Here is a 16,173-nt window from a genome sequence, read left to right on the forward strand (position 1 = left end):
TGTTGTTTTGTATTTATTCGTTATTTCATGTATAGTTTCGTTATTTGTTTTCACTAATAAACATGAGTAACAAACACGCTGCATTTCGGTCCGACTCTCTTTCGACAAACGAAGAACGTCGCTACAGTGCCGAAACCAATTGTCAACCGCAGGAGCCTCGGTCTGGCTCTGATGCCAAGGAGCCAGAACCGGCTGATACCCTAATACACATTAAAAAGGGGTAAGGTTAGTGGAGGAGTGACGTAGCGAGTTCTGAGCCATCTCTGCCCAGGGCACGAACTTCGCCCACTCCCCCGGCAGATCCTGGTTATAAGACCGCAGAAACCTACCCACATCCTGGTTAACTCTCTACACCTGCCCATTACTCTCGGGGTGAAAACCTGAGGTAAGACTAACCGAGATCCGCAGATGCTCCATGAACACCTTCCAGACCCTTTTTTGTTATTGAATTTGTACCCCTTTTTCTCCCCAATTTCGTGGTATCCAATTGTTGTAGTAGCTACTATCTTGTCTCATCGCTACAACTCCCGTACGGGCTCGGGAGCGACGAAGGTTGAAAGTCATGCGTCCTCTGATACACAACCCAACCAGCCGCACTGCTTCTTAACACAGCGCACATCCAACCCGGAAGCCAGCTGCACCAATGTGTCGGAGGACACACCGTGTACCTGGCAACCTTGGTTAGCGCGCACTGCGCCCGTCCCGCCACAAGAGTCGCTGGTGCGAGATGAGACAAGGACATCCCTACCGACCAAGCCCTCCCTAACCCGGATGACGCTAGGCCAATTGTGCGTCGCCCCACGGACCTCCCGGCCGCGGTGGGCATTACGACAGATTCTGGGCGCGAACCCAGAGTCTCTGATGGCACAGCTGGCGCTGCAGTACAACGCCCTTAACCACTGCGCCCCCCTGGAGGCCCGCCTTCCAGACCCATGATGTGAACTGGGGACCCTGATCAGACACTATATCCTCATTCACCCCATAGTGCCGGAAAACGTGTGTAAACAGGGCCTCTGCAGTTTGTAATGCCGTAGGGAGACCGGGCAAAGGTAGGAGACGACAGGACTTCGAAAACCGAACCACGACGACCAGGATCGTGGTGTAACCCTGTGAAGGTGGAAGATCAGTCAAAAAATCCACCGACAGGTGCGACCACGGCCGTTGAGGAACGGGTAGAGGTTGTAGCTTACCTCTGGGCAGGTGTCTAGGAGCCTTGCACTGGGCGCACACCGAGCAGGAGGAAACATAAATCCTCACGTCCTTAGCTAAAGTGGGCCACCAGTACCTCCCATCAAGACAGCACACCATCCGACCTATCCCAGGATGACCAGAGGGGGGTGACGTGTGAGCCCAATAGATCAATCGGTCGCGGACAGCAGACGGAGCGTACAGACGACCAGCTGGACACTCAGGGGGAGAGGGCTCTGTATGTGACGCCCGCTCAATGTCCGCGTCCAGCTCCCACGTTACCGGCACCACCAAACACGAAGCTGGGAGTATGGGAGTGGGATCCATGGATCGCTCCTCTGTGTCATACAACCGAGACAATGCGTCCGCCTTAATGTTCTGGAAGCCTGGTCTGTAAGAAAGAGTAAACACAAAACGAGTGAAAAACATGTCCCACCTTGCCTGGCGAGGATTCAGTCTCTTCGCCTGCCGGATGTACTCCAGATTGCGGTGGTCAGTCCAGATGAGAAAAGGGTGTTTAGCCCCCTCAAGCCAATGCCTCCACGCCTTCAAGGCTTCTACGACAGCTAACAGCTCTCGGTTCCCCTCATCATAGTTTCGCTCTGCCGGGCTGAGCTTCTTCGAAAAAAATGCACAGGGCAAAGCTTCAGTGGTGTACCCGAACGCTGAGAGAGCACTGTTCCTATCCCAGCGTCGGATGCGTCCACCTCCACTATGAATGGCAAAGAGGGATCCGGATGAGCCAACACAGGCACCGAGGTAAACAGAGTCTTCAGGTGTCCAAAAGCCCTGTTCGCCTCAGCCGACCACTGCAAGCGCACCGGGCCCCCCTTTATCAGTGAGGTAATGGGAGCAGCCACCTGATCAAAACTCCGGATAAACCTCCGGTAGTAATTGGCAAACCCTAAAAAACGATGCACCTCCTTTACCGTGGTTGGAGTCGGCCAATTACGCACCGCTGTAATGCGGTCGCTCTCCATCTCCACTCCTGAAGTGGAAATCCGATGCCCTAGGAAGGAGATGGATTGTTGGAAGAACAAGTATTTCTCAGCCTTGACATATAGATCATGCTCCAACAGGCGACCAAGCACCCTGCTCACCAGGGTCATATGCTCGGCGCGTGTAGCGGAGTATATCAGAATATCATCGATATACACCACTACACCCTGCCCGTGCAGGTCCCTGAAGATCTCATCTACAAATGATTGGAAGACTGATGGAGCATTCATCAACCCATATGGCATGACAAGGTACTCATACTGACCTGAGGTGGTGCTAAATGCCGTCTTCCACTCATCACCCTTCTGAATAAGCACCAGATTGTACTCACTCCTGAGATCTAATTTTGTGAAAAAGCGTGCCCCGTGCATTAACTCAATAACCGTATTTATCAGAGGTAGCGGGTAACTATATTTCACTGTGATTTTATTTAGACCTCGATAATCAATGCACGGGCGTAAACCGCCATCCTTCTTTTTCACAAAAAATAATTTCAAAGAGACGGGTGAAATGGATGGCTGAATGTACCCCTGACGCAGTGAATCAGAGACATATGTCTCCATAGCCACCGTCTCCGCTTGCGACAGGGGATACACTTGACTCCTGGGATATGCAGCGTCTACCAGGAGATCTATCGCACAATCCCCCCCCCTGTCGATGGGGTGGTAATTGAGTCGCCTTCTTTTTACAGAAGGCGAGAGCCAAATCGGCATATTCGGGGGAATGCGCACGGTGGAGACCTGGTCTGGACTTTCCAACATAGTAGCACCAACGGAAACCCCTAAACACCTACCTGAGCACTCTCGCGACCACCTCGTGAGAGCCCTCTGTGGCCAAGAAACAGTGGGGTTATGACAAGCTAACCAGGGTATGCCAAGCACCACAGAATACACAGGAGAATCAATAAGGAAAAGACTAATCTTCTCCTTGTGACCCTCCTGCGTTATCATACACAAAGGTGCGGTTACCTCCCTGATAATCCATGACCCTAATGGTCGACTATCTAAGGCATGAATAGGGAAAGGCATATCCACAGAAACAATAGGGATCCCTAAACTATGAGCTAAACTTGTATTAATGAAATTCCCAGCCACACCTGAATCTACTAGCGCCTTATACTGGGAATACAGGGAAAAATCAGGAAAAGAGACCGAGACAAAACATTAGTGCAACAGAGGGCTCTGGATGAGAATGGTGGCTACTCACCTGGGGTGATGCCAGAGTGCCCTGCCTGCCTTCCCAGAGGAACCAACCCGACACCGACCAGCAGTGTGCCCTCTGCGACCATGAATGGTGCTCCAGTGGGAACCCTCTCCGGTCTCCCTGTGCACCATCCCTCCCAATTCCATAGGTTCGGGAGAGAAGATGTGGGAGGATGGAACAACCAGACCCCGATCTAGACGTCCACGACTAGCCAGCATGTTGTCCAGCCTGATGGACATGTCCACCAGCTGGTCGAAGGTGAGGGTGGTGTCTCTACAGGCCACCCCCTTGACGGACGTCCTCGAGTAGACTACAACGGTAATGGTCGATCATGGCCCTGTCGTCCATCCAGCGCCGGCAGCCAAGGTCCTAAACTCCAAAGCAAACTCCTGTGCACTCCTCGTCTCCTGCATCAGATGATAGAGGCACTCACCCGCCGCTTTGCCTTCGGGTGTATGGTCGAATACTATCCGGAAATGGCGGGTGAACTCCTCAAAATGGTCCAACGCCGCATCCTCCTCTCTACACACAGTGCTGGCCCATTCCAGGGCTTTCCCGGTGAGGCATGAGACGAGGGCGCAACTCTTCTCACGGTCAGATGGTACTGGGGAGACCATGGCCAGATACAAGTTCAGCTTAAGGAGGAAACCCTGGCAGCCGGCAGTATCTCCGTTGTATCCCGTGGGTAAGAATAAATGGATCTTCGGTTCAGGAGGGGAAAAAGCATTCAAGGGAGATTCCGTTTGTGGTGGTGGTGGCACTGGCGAAACTCCCTGACTCTCCCAGCGATCCATATTCTGGACAATGCGATCCATTACGGTGCTCAAACAGACAATCGCCTCCGCTTGTTCCCGGACACGTTCCTCCGCCTCCGTGAGCGTAGTGTCCTCTCCTGCTGACTTCATATTTTTGGTGAGAGATTCTGTCAGCGTCGTGTGTATAGGTGGCAGGGAAGTCAGGTGCACGAGAGTCAAAATGGAGGGTAAATGGAGTCTTTTAATAAATCTCCACAGAACATGCTCCATAACACTAAAAGTACAGACATGAACAAACATGGGTACGAGGACCCATCGCGCACCAACATGACAATTAACAACACTGACAATAAAACAATCTCTTACAAAGACATGAGGGGAAACAGAGGGTTAAATACACAACAGGTAAATGAATGGGATTGAAAACAGGTGTGTGGGAAGACAAAACCAATGGAAAATGAAAAATGGATCAATGATGGCTAGAAAAGCGGTGACATCAAACGCCGAGCACCGCCCGAACAAGGAGAGACAACGACTTTGGCAGAAGTCGTGACACAGGGCATCACAGTGATCTAGTTACAAGGACATTGAGAGAAGTAATTTCTTTCCTCTAGAGACTGTAACATTGATGAGGTCTCCAACAAGAAGTGACCAGTCTATCCTCAGGTGGATACTACTGACAACACATTGAAAATGGGTGTGGTTATATCCTGCCTGTTTGGCCCTGTCCGGGGGTATCGTCGGATGGGGCCACATTGTCTCCCGACCCCTCCTGTCTCAGCCTCTAGGATTTATGCTGCAGTAGAGTATGTGTCGGGGGGCGAGGGTCAGTCTGTTATATCTGGACTATTTCTCCTGTCTTATCCGGCGTCCTGTGTGAATTTAAGTATGCTCTCTCTAATTCTCTCTCTCTCTCTTTCTCTTTCTTTCTTTCTTTCTTTCTTTTTTTCTTTTTCTCTCTTTCTTTCTTTCTTTCTTTCTCTTGGAAGACCTGAGCCCTAGGACCATGCCTCAGAACTACCTGGCCTGATGACTCCTTGCTGTCCCCAGTCCACCTGGCCGTGCTGCTGCTATGGAACCCTGACCTGTTCACCATACGTGCTACTTGTCCCAGACCTTCTGTTTTCAACTCTCTAGAGACAGCAGGAGCAGTAGAGATACTCTGAATGATCGGCTATGAAAAGCTAACTGACATTTACTCCTGAGGTTCTGACCTGTTGCGCCCTCGACAACCACTGTGATTATTATTATTTGACCCTGCTGGTTATTGTCACGACTTCCGCCGAAGTCGGCTCCTCTCCTTGTTCGGGCGACGTTCAGCGATGGACATCACCGGCTTTCTAGCCATCACCGCTCCATTTTTCAGATATCCATTTGTTTTGTCTTGTCCCATACACACCTGGTTTTCATTCCCTAATCATTATACATGTATTTAGCCCTCTGTTTCCCATCATGTCTTTGTGTGTAATTGTTTGTTTGGTATTGTGGATTGATTATTACTTATGTCATGTTCCGTGTCTTTGGCACGTTATTGTTTTTATTTGCTATGTATTTTGGAAAGGAATTAAAGTGTGCCTGTTCACTGCACTCTGCTCTCCTGCACCTGACTTCGCCTCCCGTATACACATTTGACAGTCATCTATGAACATTTAAACATCTTGGCTATGTTCTGTTACAATCTCCACCCGGCACAGCCAGAAGAGTACTGGCCACCTCTCATAGCCTGGTTCCTCTCTAGGTTTCTTCCTAGGTTCTGGCCTTTCCAGGGAGTTTTTCCTTGCCACCGTGCTTCTACACCTGCATTGCTTGCTGTTTGGGGGTTTTGCCTGGGTTTCTGTATAACACTTTGAGATATCAGCTGATGTTAGGAGGGCTTTATAAATAAATTTGATTTGATTTATAAATACTTTTGATTTGACAGACAGGCTCTATTACGGTCTGTCAGCTGCTGTTTTTGCCCTGCTCATAGGACATGATGGACCGTGTGTGTGTGTCCGTGTCTGCAGTAATGTGTGTGTGCATGCGTTCCTAGAAATGAATGCGTTGTGTGTGTGTGTGTGTGTTTGTGTGTGCGCATGTGGTGTGTGTTTGTGCGTGGGGGGGGTTAGGAGTTAGGTTTAGGGTTTGGGTAAGGGTTAGGGTTAGGGTTACAGGTTACAGGTTAAGGTTAAAGTTAGGGTTATGGTAAGGGTAAGGTTTAGGGTTAGGAGTTAAGGATAATAGGATTTTGAATGGAAATTAATTTTAGGTCGTCATGGGGATAGAAGAGCATAACGTCTGTGTGTGTGTGTGTGTTTTGTGCTTGCATTCCTGCAAACCTATCGTTAGTGGTCTGAGTGAAATGGATAAACTACTGTGATACATCCAGGTGCCTCCAGAGGTGTTAGCCTATCATGTTCTGTGAGCTTTTATCACTAATCACCTCTGCTGATGACACACAGAGTAATTATCAGGCTGACATGTAGCACTTAAAAGCTGACACTAACAGGTGCTGAGCCAGGGAGGCTTGCTGTCTCTAATGCTACATGTGGCGGCGATCTGCTTTTAATAGTGCAAACATACAGGAGGTATGAATAGACGTGTTGCCATGACCCTTGCCCATTGTGCTGCATGTATTCACTGAGTCGACTCTTGTACTACAACAACATTGTATTCTGATTGCCAACAGTAGTAGTCTGTTGAATGTGGCACTTGATAATCAACTGTATAATCATACTCATTGTGGAGTGATTGACCTGTGCTCAGCCACTCTGTCCTTGCAACATGATGCAGGCAAATTATGAGAAAATACACTGCTGCAATAGGGTGAAGGCAGAGGTTGAATATGAGTACAGACAGAGAGAGAGAGGTAGAGAGAAGGAAAGAGAGAGACAGACATACAGTGGTAGGATCATAATTTGATCCAGCAGGAAAATACAGACATACAGGCAGACTAGGTCCATAGAAATAGGATGTTCCAGTGTTCTGGGTGGATATGTGGATAGGTAACTAACTTGGTGATGTCACAATGACCCCTCACCAGGGAAGGAGAACTAGTTGTTAGAAGGGAACATTATGAGATAACATGTTGCCACGGAAACACACTTATGTCATAATCTCAGACCACATTAAAACGGTCAGACAAGCTCAGGTAGAGCGCATTAGCTACATTCGAACGATCTCTCAACCTATAACTGATTTGATTGATTACAACAGTACACTACCTTGTCGTGACATGGGTCAGAGACTAAGTGACCCTGTCCCTGAGGTATCCCATAGGGAGAAACCAAAGGAGACACAGGAACATAAAGATAAACCCAAGGAGAAGAGGATCCCTCAAGCCCTGACCTTTCTTCAGCTGTTTACACTGCTGAGCTGCGTCAAGGTGAAGAAAACACACTTTGATCCCTCCCAGAGTGGTGATGGGAGAAAGGGAACAACGATAAATGATACAAACAACAATAATGACTCAGATACTGGTGAGTGTTAGGAGGTGTATATTGATTAGTGCTGCTACATTGTACAATTATCTAGGCTTCACTTGGGAAAAAACAGGTTATGTGTCTTAGAAATGTTTCACTTACAGGCTTGGACTACTCTGCAGGTGACGTGAAAAGTATCAAGGACAAGAGTAAAGGAAAGGTTGGGGGAGAGAAACATAGCATTGAATCTCAGGACCACAAATCCAGAACGACACAGGAAAAAGAAAAGGACATTAAACTAAGACCTAACTCGGTAAGACATCCAAACTTGCTTATGAATGAGGATTAACCAATGCATTTGACAACTGATAATGACCACCATACGGAAAACACAGCATATTGTGTTGAATCTGATCCTTTGACATGGCTTGACAAATGTGATAATGTCACAATGCCCCTTCGGATGGGGTAGGCCCTTATAGTTATTAGGAAAAGTCTAAACAGATTCCATGGAACGTCCCAACTCTGACCTTTGACGTTGAAATTGAAATGGTTAAGGTAAGGGTTAGGATTAAGTTTGGGTTTAGGGTAGGGACGTCCCAAGGATCACGGACAGCAATAACCCTCGTTATTATGGGGTAACATTTTGACATGGAAACACACTTAGGAAATACTATTTGTTGCCAATCAAGCTAGAGATCATTGGCTACGTATTTACAACATTGATATTGTAGTTTGAAATGTCAGTATATTTCTAACTGATGTACTGATTGCGACACTGAGGTCTCCCCTGACGAGCAAGCAAAGGAGACCCAGCAGAAAGAGAAGAAGAAGAGCATCCATCCAGCTGTGGCGGCCCTGCAGCTGTTCACTCTCTTCTGCTGTGGTGGGAAAGTCAAGCTGAGGAAGACTCGTCCCTCTCAGAACAGACAGAGTAGAAAGGACCAGGACAAAGATAATGCATCTGATACCGGTGAGTGTTATGGGGTGTCTGCTGATTAGATATAGAATGAGATTGGCTCCACTTGGAAGAACGTGTCTTCAAAATATCTAATCTACACAGGTTCAGACTTGTCTGGAGGTGATGTTACAACCGAAAGGGTCAAGGACAAGAGTAATGGAAAGGTGGGCAGGGAGAAAGACCGGACTGAAGTTCAGCTGTTGAAATCATCTCAGGACCACGAACCCGTAAGTACAACACCAGAAACAGACAAGGGAACTAATTCAGGACAAAGACCTAACTCTGTGAGACAACCAAACATGCTGTATCATATTTTATTGTGAGCAAAATATCTTTCCCATAATGCTGTGTTATCATTGGGTGTTACAATTGTGTTGTGCAGGAAAATCGAAGGACACGCCGGCAAGTGAAGACCCCTGTGGAGGAAATTTACATAAGACCTGACTCTCTGACTCTACCACGTGCTCACGTAAGTTACTGAAACCTAAATTACTATACGGACAGACAGAGATTAAAGAATCTAGACAATTTCCCCTCTGACCTCAACCTAACCACCCTTTTCCTCCGGGTAGAGATCAGTCTCTCAGTTGTCCCTGGCTCGGAACCTGGCCATCGTCCCGCTGGAGTGGCAGCCTCCCGGAGTCCCTCTGCCCACCTCGTCTATGGCAACTAGGACAGAGAAAACGCCATCCTCTACCAACACTTCGACACATGCGCAGATGGAAACACAGACATCAGATATGAACACAGACACACGGACCGCTTCTACCTCTCAGAGCCAGATCTCCATGGTCTCATCGGAGACCATGATAGATCTTCACACGTCAGACTACATTACCCAGACCTCCACTCTTGACATGGCACTGACCCCTGAGATCACTAAGGACATGATCACTACTGATGAGGACGTGAAGGATGACTCTGCTAAAGATTTGATCTCCACCCTAACAGACACCTCTATGAAGAAATCCATCAGTGAGACCAGCCTGGAAGACCTCATCGCTGAGTATGAAGATGACAATGAGCTGAAGGATATGGCTGCCTCCGCTACCCCTGCTACTGATAATGACAATGAGGATGCAATGCTGCTGGAGATTGCAGCACTTTTTGACTGATTACATGTTGACAGTGGAGACCGAGCTGCCTCTGCATCTCTGAATAGCCAATAGGTCTAATGAACATTTCAATGTAGCAAAAGCTAAACTTTGAACAATTAATAAAGCATTTTTTCTGCAGCAATTTTCACTACTGTTGATATGTGACGCAGCATGTTTAGATTAGACCTATTTGTTTGAATTCACCAAAAATAATATTACTGCCAAGTGAAAAATCAAACTACTACAGGTAGGGAAGAGTGAATATATCAGCATAGAGTTCATTTGGATAATAATGATCCATAAGCATATTGCATTCTGTAATGTATGAAATAACATATTCACCCACAGCGAATACAAATCAGACGTGTTCTATTTTCTCCCTCTGTCCTTCCCTCCCACATCCTGTTGTTTTATCGCCTTGAATGGTGACAGAATAGAGAGCTTTGAAACTATTGAATTAATTATTGAAATACCAGGTGTAAAGGTTTTCTTTACTTGAAGGAGAGGCGGACCAAAGCGCAGCGTGGTTTCTATTCATGGTTCTTTAATAAAGAAAAAACAATAGATGAATAGACTAACAAAAACAATAAACGTGCGAAAACCTAACCAGCCCTATCTGGTGCAAACACAGACAGGAACAACCACCCACAAACACACAGTGAAACCAAGGCTACCTAAGTATGATTCTCAATCAGAGACAACTAATGACACCTGCCTCTGATTGAGAACATACTAGGCCGAAACATAGAAATACCGAAATCATAGAAAAACAAACATAGACTGCCCACCCCAACTCACGCCCTGACCATACTAAATAATGACAAAACAAAGGAAATAAAGGTCAGAACGTGACACCAGGTGAAAAATGCTCCGTTAGAAAATCACTTTGAGAATTTACGTATTTTATGAATTCTCACAGGGAAGATTTCGGTCAAACTGCACTTTTCTGTCTCTGTCATGCCTGTGGTCTGCATGGATAATGAGCTGAGAGAAGCAGTAGTAGCAGCACATCGTTTAGGGCTCCAGCCAAGCTGTTCCTCACCTGAGAAACCCCCTAGTTGTACATGAGTGCACTCTCCATAATAAAGATCATCCTGACATCAACATACTGTTGACAAGTAGACCTGGAACTAAATCAACATATTATAGATACTGTACATGTAGGTAATTAAGCATGACGTTTTTGAGGATTGTTAATCTAGAAAAGATGCAGAACATATTAACTCTGAAAGGGGAGGGAGAGAAGAGAGGGGGATGACTGGGTGGATATAGAGGAGAGACAGTAGGAGGGATGGTGAGATGTATCCATCTATGAATTCAAATATTAATCTACCCAATAAGGAGATCAAAGTGTCTCTCACCCAGATGTACACACAGACATGCACGTACACACACCTACACACGCAAAAACACACACACGCTCACACCCACTCCTCTATCCACATGAAGTGGTCAGGGCATCACAGTGATCTAGTTACAAGGACATTGAGAGAAGCCATTTCTTTCCTATTTAACATTGATGAGGTCTCCAACAAGAAGTGACCAGTCTATCCTCAGGGGGATACTACTGACAACACATTGAAAATGGGTGTGGTTATATCCTGCCTGTTTGGCCCTGTCCGGGGGTATCGTCGGATGGGGCCACATTGTCTCCCGACCCCTCCTGTCTCAGCCTCCAGGATTTATGCTGCAGTAGTGTATGTGTCGGGGGGCGAGGGTCAGTCTGTTATATCTGGAGTATTTCTCCTGTCTTATCCGGCATCCTGTGTGAATTTAAGTATGTTCTCTCTAATTCTCTCTCTCTCTCTCTCTCTCTCTCTCTCTCTCTCTCTCTCTTCCTTTCTTTCTTTCTTTCTTTCTTTCTTTCTTTCTGTCTTTTTCTTTCTTTCTCTTGGAAGACCTGAGCCCTAGGCCCATGCCTCAGAACTACCTGGCCTGATGACTCCTTGCTGTCCCCAGTCCACCTGGCCGTGCTGCTGCTATGGAACCCTGACCTGTTCACCATACGTGCTACTTGTCCCAGACCTTCTGTTTTCAACTCTCTAGAGACAGCAGGAGCAGTAGAGATACTCTGAATGATCAGCTATGAAAAGCTAACTGACATTTACTCCTGAGGTTCTGACCTGTTGCACCCTCGACAACCACTGTGATTATTATTATTTGACCCTGCTGGTCATTGTCACGACTTCCGCCGAAGTTGGCTCCTCTCCTAGTTCGGGCGGCGTTCAGCGATGGACATCACCGGCTTTCTAGCCATCACCGCTCCATTTTTCAGATATCCATTTATTTTGTCTTGTCCCATACACACCTGGTTTTCAATCCCTAATCATACTACATGTATTTAGCCCTCTGTTTCCTATCATGTCTTTGTGTGTAATTGTTTGTTTGGTATTGTGGATTATTGTCGGGCGCTTTACTTTTGTCATGTTCTGTGTTTTTGTCACGTTATTGTTTTTATGTGCCGTGTATTTTGGAACGGAATTCAAGTGTGCCTGTTCACTACACTCTGCTCTCCTGCACCTGACTTTGCCTCTCTTACACACCTTTGATAGAAGTACACACCAAACCATGGAGTCAGCAGCAGCAGGTACCCCAGTTAGAGGAGTCGAGGAGCGCGTCCAGGAGAGCGACAAGGAACATTCGGCAATGTTAAGTCAACTTGGTGCCATGATGGATTGCGTTGTTCAAACCATGGACCGTTGGGAGAGACAGGGAGTCTCTCCAGCGCCTCGAACAGTACAACCGGGATTGCCTCCACCCGTCCCGTCCGGAGAGAATTCCAGGGAGTATGATGGGATGGCAGCGAAGTGCCAGGGATTCCTGTTTCAACTGGACCTTTATCTGGCCAGCGTGCACCCAGCTCCCTCAGGAAGGGAGAGAGTAGCTGCCCTCATTTCCTGTCTCACAGGAGGAGCGCTGGAGTGAGCAAACGCCGTGTGGAGAGAGGAGAACGCGGCGTTGGACCAGTTCGAGGAGTTCACCCGTCGCATCCGGGCCATCTTCGACCATCCACCCGAAGGTAGAGCGGTGGGAGAAAGGCTCTTCCATTTGAGGCAGGGGACGAGGAGCGCCCAGGAATTCGCTCTGGAATTCCGTACCTTGGCCTGCGGAGCAGTCTGGAATGCAGGGCCCTCATCGACCACTATCGATGCAACCTACGAGAGAACGTTCGACGTGAGCTGGCCTGCAGGGATGCCACTATCTCCTTTGACCAACTGGTGGATTTGTCCATCTGGTATGATAACCTGCTGGTCACCCGCGGACGTCCAGCGGAGGCTCTGTCGGTGCCATCTTCCAGCACTCCCGCTCCAGTGCCCATGGGGTTAGGAGGGGCTGCTCATAGGGAGACTGGAGGAGGAGCCATCACATGCACCATCTGTGGCCGCAGAGGACACACTCTGCGTGCCATGTTGGTTCCCCTGAATTTTCACCACATTCCCATCATAAGGCGCTCTTTGATTCAGGCGCAGCTGGGAATTTTATCGACAGTGTGTTAGCCATTAGTTTAGGGATTGTCACGTTCTGACCTTTTATTTCTCTTCTTTTGTCATTATTTAGTATGGTCAGGGCGTGAGTTGGGGTGGGCAGTCTATGTTTGTTTTTCTATGATTTCAGGATTTCTATGTTTCGGCCTAGTATGGTTCTCAATCAGAGGCAGGTGTCATTAGTTGTCTCTGATTGAGAATCATACTTAGGTAGCCTGGGTTTCACTGTTTGTTTGTGGGTGATTGTCTATGTTAGTTGCTTGTGTCAGCACAGTTCTCATTATAGCTTCATGGTCGTTAATCGTTTATTGTTTTGTATATTTTGTATTCAGTGTTCAGTGCTTTCTTTAATTAAACAATCATCATGAACACATACCACACTGCATTTTGGTCCGCTCCTTACGACGATCGTGACAGGGATCCCCATTTTTCCTGTAGTTAGACCGTTCCCGGTTCACGCTCTGGATTGTCATTATGGTCCGGGATAATCACGGAGGCCACCATCTCCTTGGCCATGGTTATGCAGGGGGTTCACGAGGAGAAAAGCAGCCTCTTCCTCATTGACTCTCCTGTGTTTCCTGTGGTATTAGGCCTTCCCTGGTTGGCTCTGCATAACCCCACTATTTCCTGGCAACAGAGGGCTCTCACAGGGTGGTCGCGAGAGTGCTCAGGGAGGTGTGTAGGGGTTGCCGTTGGTGCTACCATGGCAGGGAAAGTCCAGACCAGGTCTCCACCGTGCACCCCCCCGTCCCACAATATGCCGAAGGCGAATCAATTACCACCTAATCGACAGTGGGATTGTGCGATAAGTCTCCTGGCAGATGCTGTGCTTCCCAGGAGTCATGTGTATCCCCTGTAGCAAGCGGAGACGGTGGCTATGGATACATATGTCTCTGAGTATCTCGTCATGCCTTATTTGTTGATGAATGCTCCATCAGTTTTCCAATCCTTTGTAGACGAGATGTTCAGGGACCTGCACAGGGTGTAGGGTGGTGACTATCGGCTTTCGTCGATTCCGGAGCAAACATCAATTATTCCGGAGCTCGCCAGCTGAAGAGTTCCATCAATCTCTCCTGGGCTACAATCACCTATACGGACCCGTTTTACTGCCTACGCGGAGCCCCACCGGGCCTTCACAAATGGACTGCCGACGTTATCTACCCGAAGGAGTTATCCGGCTGGCTCCTCTGTCGCGACGTTACGTGAACGCCCATCTGCAGCCCGCTAACCGTTAGCTGCCTTATCGGCTGCTATCTGAATAGACAATCGGACAATTTTTTTTTTTTTTTTTTTTTTTTTTTTCTTCTTGGGCCTCTATAACTAAATCTATTGTTAGTTTTTTTGTTGTGTGATTTGGATTAATTCCCTCTACCACACGGAACCCCACTAATCTACTGACGGAACGCAAGAGTTGGCTAATAACAGACCTCCATCCTATGCTAGCTTGCTACCAATGGCCTGGCTAGCTGTCTAAATCGCCTTGACCCCCAACCAACCTCTCTACTCACTGGACACTTTTGATCACTCGAATAAGCATGCCTCTCCTTAATGCCAATACGCCTTGTCCATTGCTGTTCTGGTTAGTGTTTATTGGCTTATTTCACTGTAGAGCCTCTAGTCCTGCTCACTGTACCTTATCCAAACTATTAGTTCCACCACCCACACATGCAATGACATCTCAATTTCAATGATGTTTCTAGAGACAACATCTCTCTCTTCATCACTCAATACCTAGGTTTACCTCCACTGTATTCACATCCTACCATACCTTTGTCTGTACATTATACCTTGATGCTATTTTATCGCCCCCAAAAACCTCCTTTTACTCTCTGTTCTAGACGTTCTAGACGACCAATTCTTATAGCTTACCCTTATTTTACTCCTCCTCTCTTCCTCTGGCGTTGTAGAGGTGAATCCAGGCCCTGCAGTGCCTAGCTCCACTCCTATTCCACAGGCGCTCTCTTTTAACGACTTCTGTAACCGTAATAGCCTTGGTTTCATGCATGTTAACATTAGAAGCCTCCTCCCTAAGTTTGTTCTACACACTACCCCAACCCGGATGTTCTAGCTGTGTCTGAATCCTGGCTTAGGAAGACCACCAAAAATTCTGAAATTTTAATCCCAAACTACAACATTTACAGACAAGATAGAATTGCCAAAGGGGGCGGTGTTGCAATCTACTCCAAAGATAGCTTCCAGAGTTCTGTCCTACTATCCAGGTCTGTACCCAAACAATTTGAACTTCTACTTTTAAAAATCCACTTCTCTAAAAACAAGTCTCTCACCGTTGCTGCCTGCTATAGACCACCCTCCTGTGCCCCCAGCTGTGCTCTGGACACCATATGTGAACTGATTGCCCCCCATCTATCTTCAGAGCTCGTGCTGCTAGGCGACCTAAACTGGAACATGCTTAACACCCCAGCCATCCTACAATCTAAACTTGATGCCCTCAATCTCACACAAATTATCAATGAACCTACCAGGTACCTCCCCAAACCTTAAACACGGCTACCCTCATAGATATCATCCTAACCAACTTGCCCTCTAAATACACCTCTGCTGTCTTCAACCAAGATCTCAGCGATCACTGCCTCATTGCCTGCATCCGTAATGGGTCAGCGGTCAAACGACCTCCACTCATCACTGTCGAACGCTCCCTGAAACACTTCAGCGAGCAGGCCTTTCTAATCGACCTGGCCGGGGTATCCTGGAAGGATATTGATCTCATCCCGTCAGTAGAGGATGCCTGGATATTTAAAAAAAATGCCTTCCTAACCATCTTAAATAAACATGCCCCATTCAAGAAATTTAGAACCAGGAACAGATATAGCCCTTGGTTCTCCCCAGACCTGACTGCCCTTAACCAACACAAAAACATCCTATGGCGTTCTGCATACGCATCGAACAGCCTCCGTGATATGCAGCTGTTCAGGAAAGCAAGAAACCATTATACACAGGCAGTTAGAAAAGCTAAGGCTAGCTTTTTCAAGCAGAAATTTGCTTCCTGCAACACTCAAAAAGGTTCTGGGACACTGTAAAGTCCATGGAGAATAAGAACACCTTCTCCCAGTTGCCCACTGCACT

General features: G+C 47.4%; 1 protein-coding gene across 1 annotated transcript; it reads left to right on the forward strand.

The window, feature by feature from the left end:
* The first annotated feature begins 3,606 nt into the window (after positions 1-3,606).
* LOC135552873 (uncharacterized) lies at positions 3,607-9,622 on the forward strand. The gene is made up of 8 exons (XM_064984793.1): positions 3,607-3,695; positions 3,989-4,075; positions 7,404-7,543; positions 7,711-7,859; positions 8,330-8,519; positions 8,610-8,734; positions 8,890-8,976; positions 9,080-9,622. The coding sequence occupies exons 1-8, from the start codon at positions 3,607-3,609 to the stop codon at positions 9,620-9,622; spliced, it is 1,410 nt and encodes a 469-aa protein (XP_064840865.1).
* The last annotated feature ends 6,551 nt before the right edge of the window (positions 9,623-16,173 follow it).

Source organism: Oncorhynchus masou, chromosome 2, assembly GCF_036934945.1.
Source record: "Oncorhynchus masou masou isolate Uvic2021 chromosome 2, UVic_Omas_1.1, whole genome shotgun sequence".
NCBI lineage: Eukaryota > Metazoa > Chordata > Actinopteri > Salmoniformes > Salmonidae > Oncorhynchus > Oncorhynchus masou.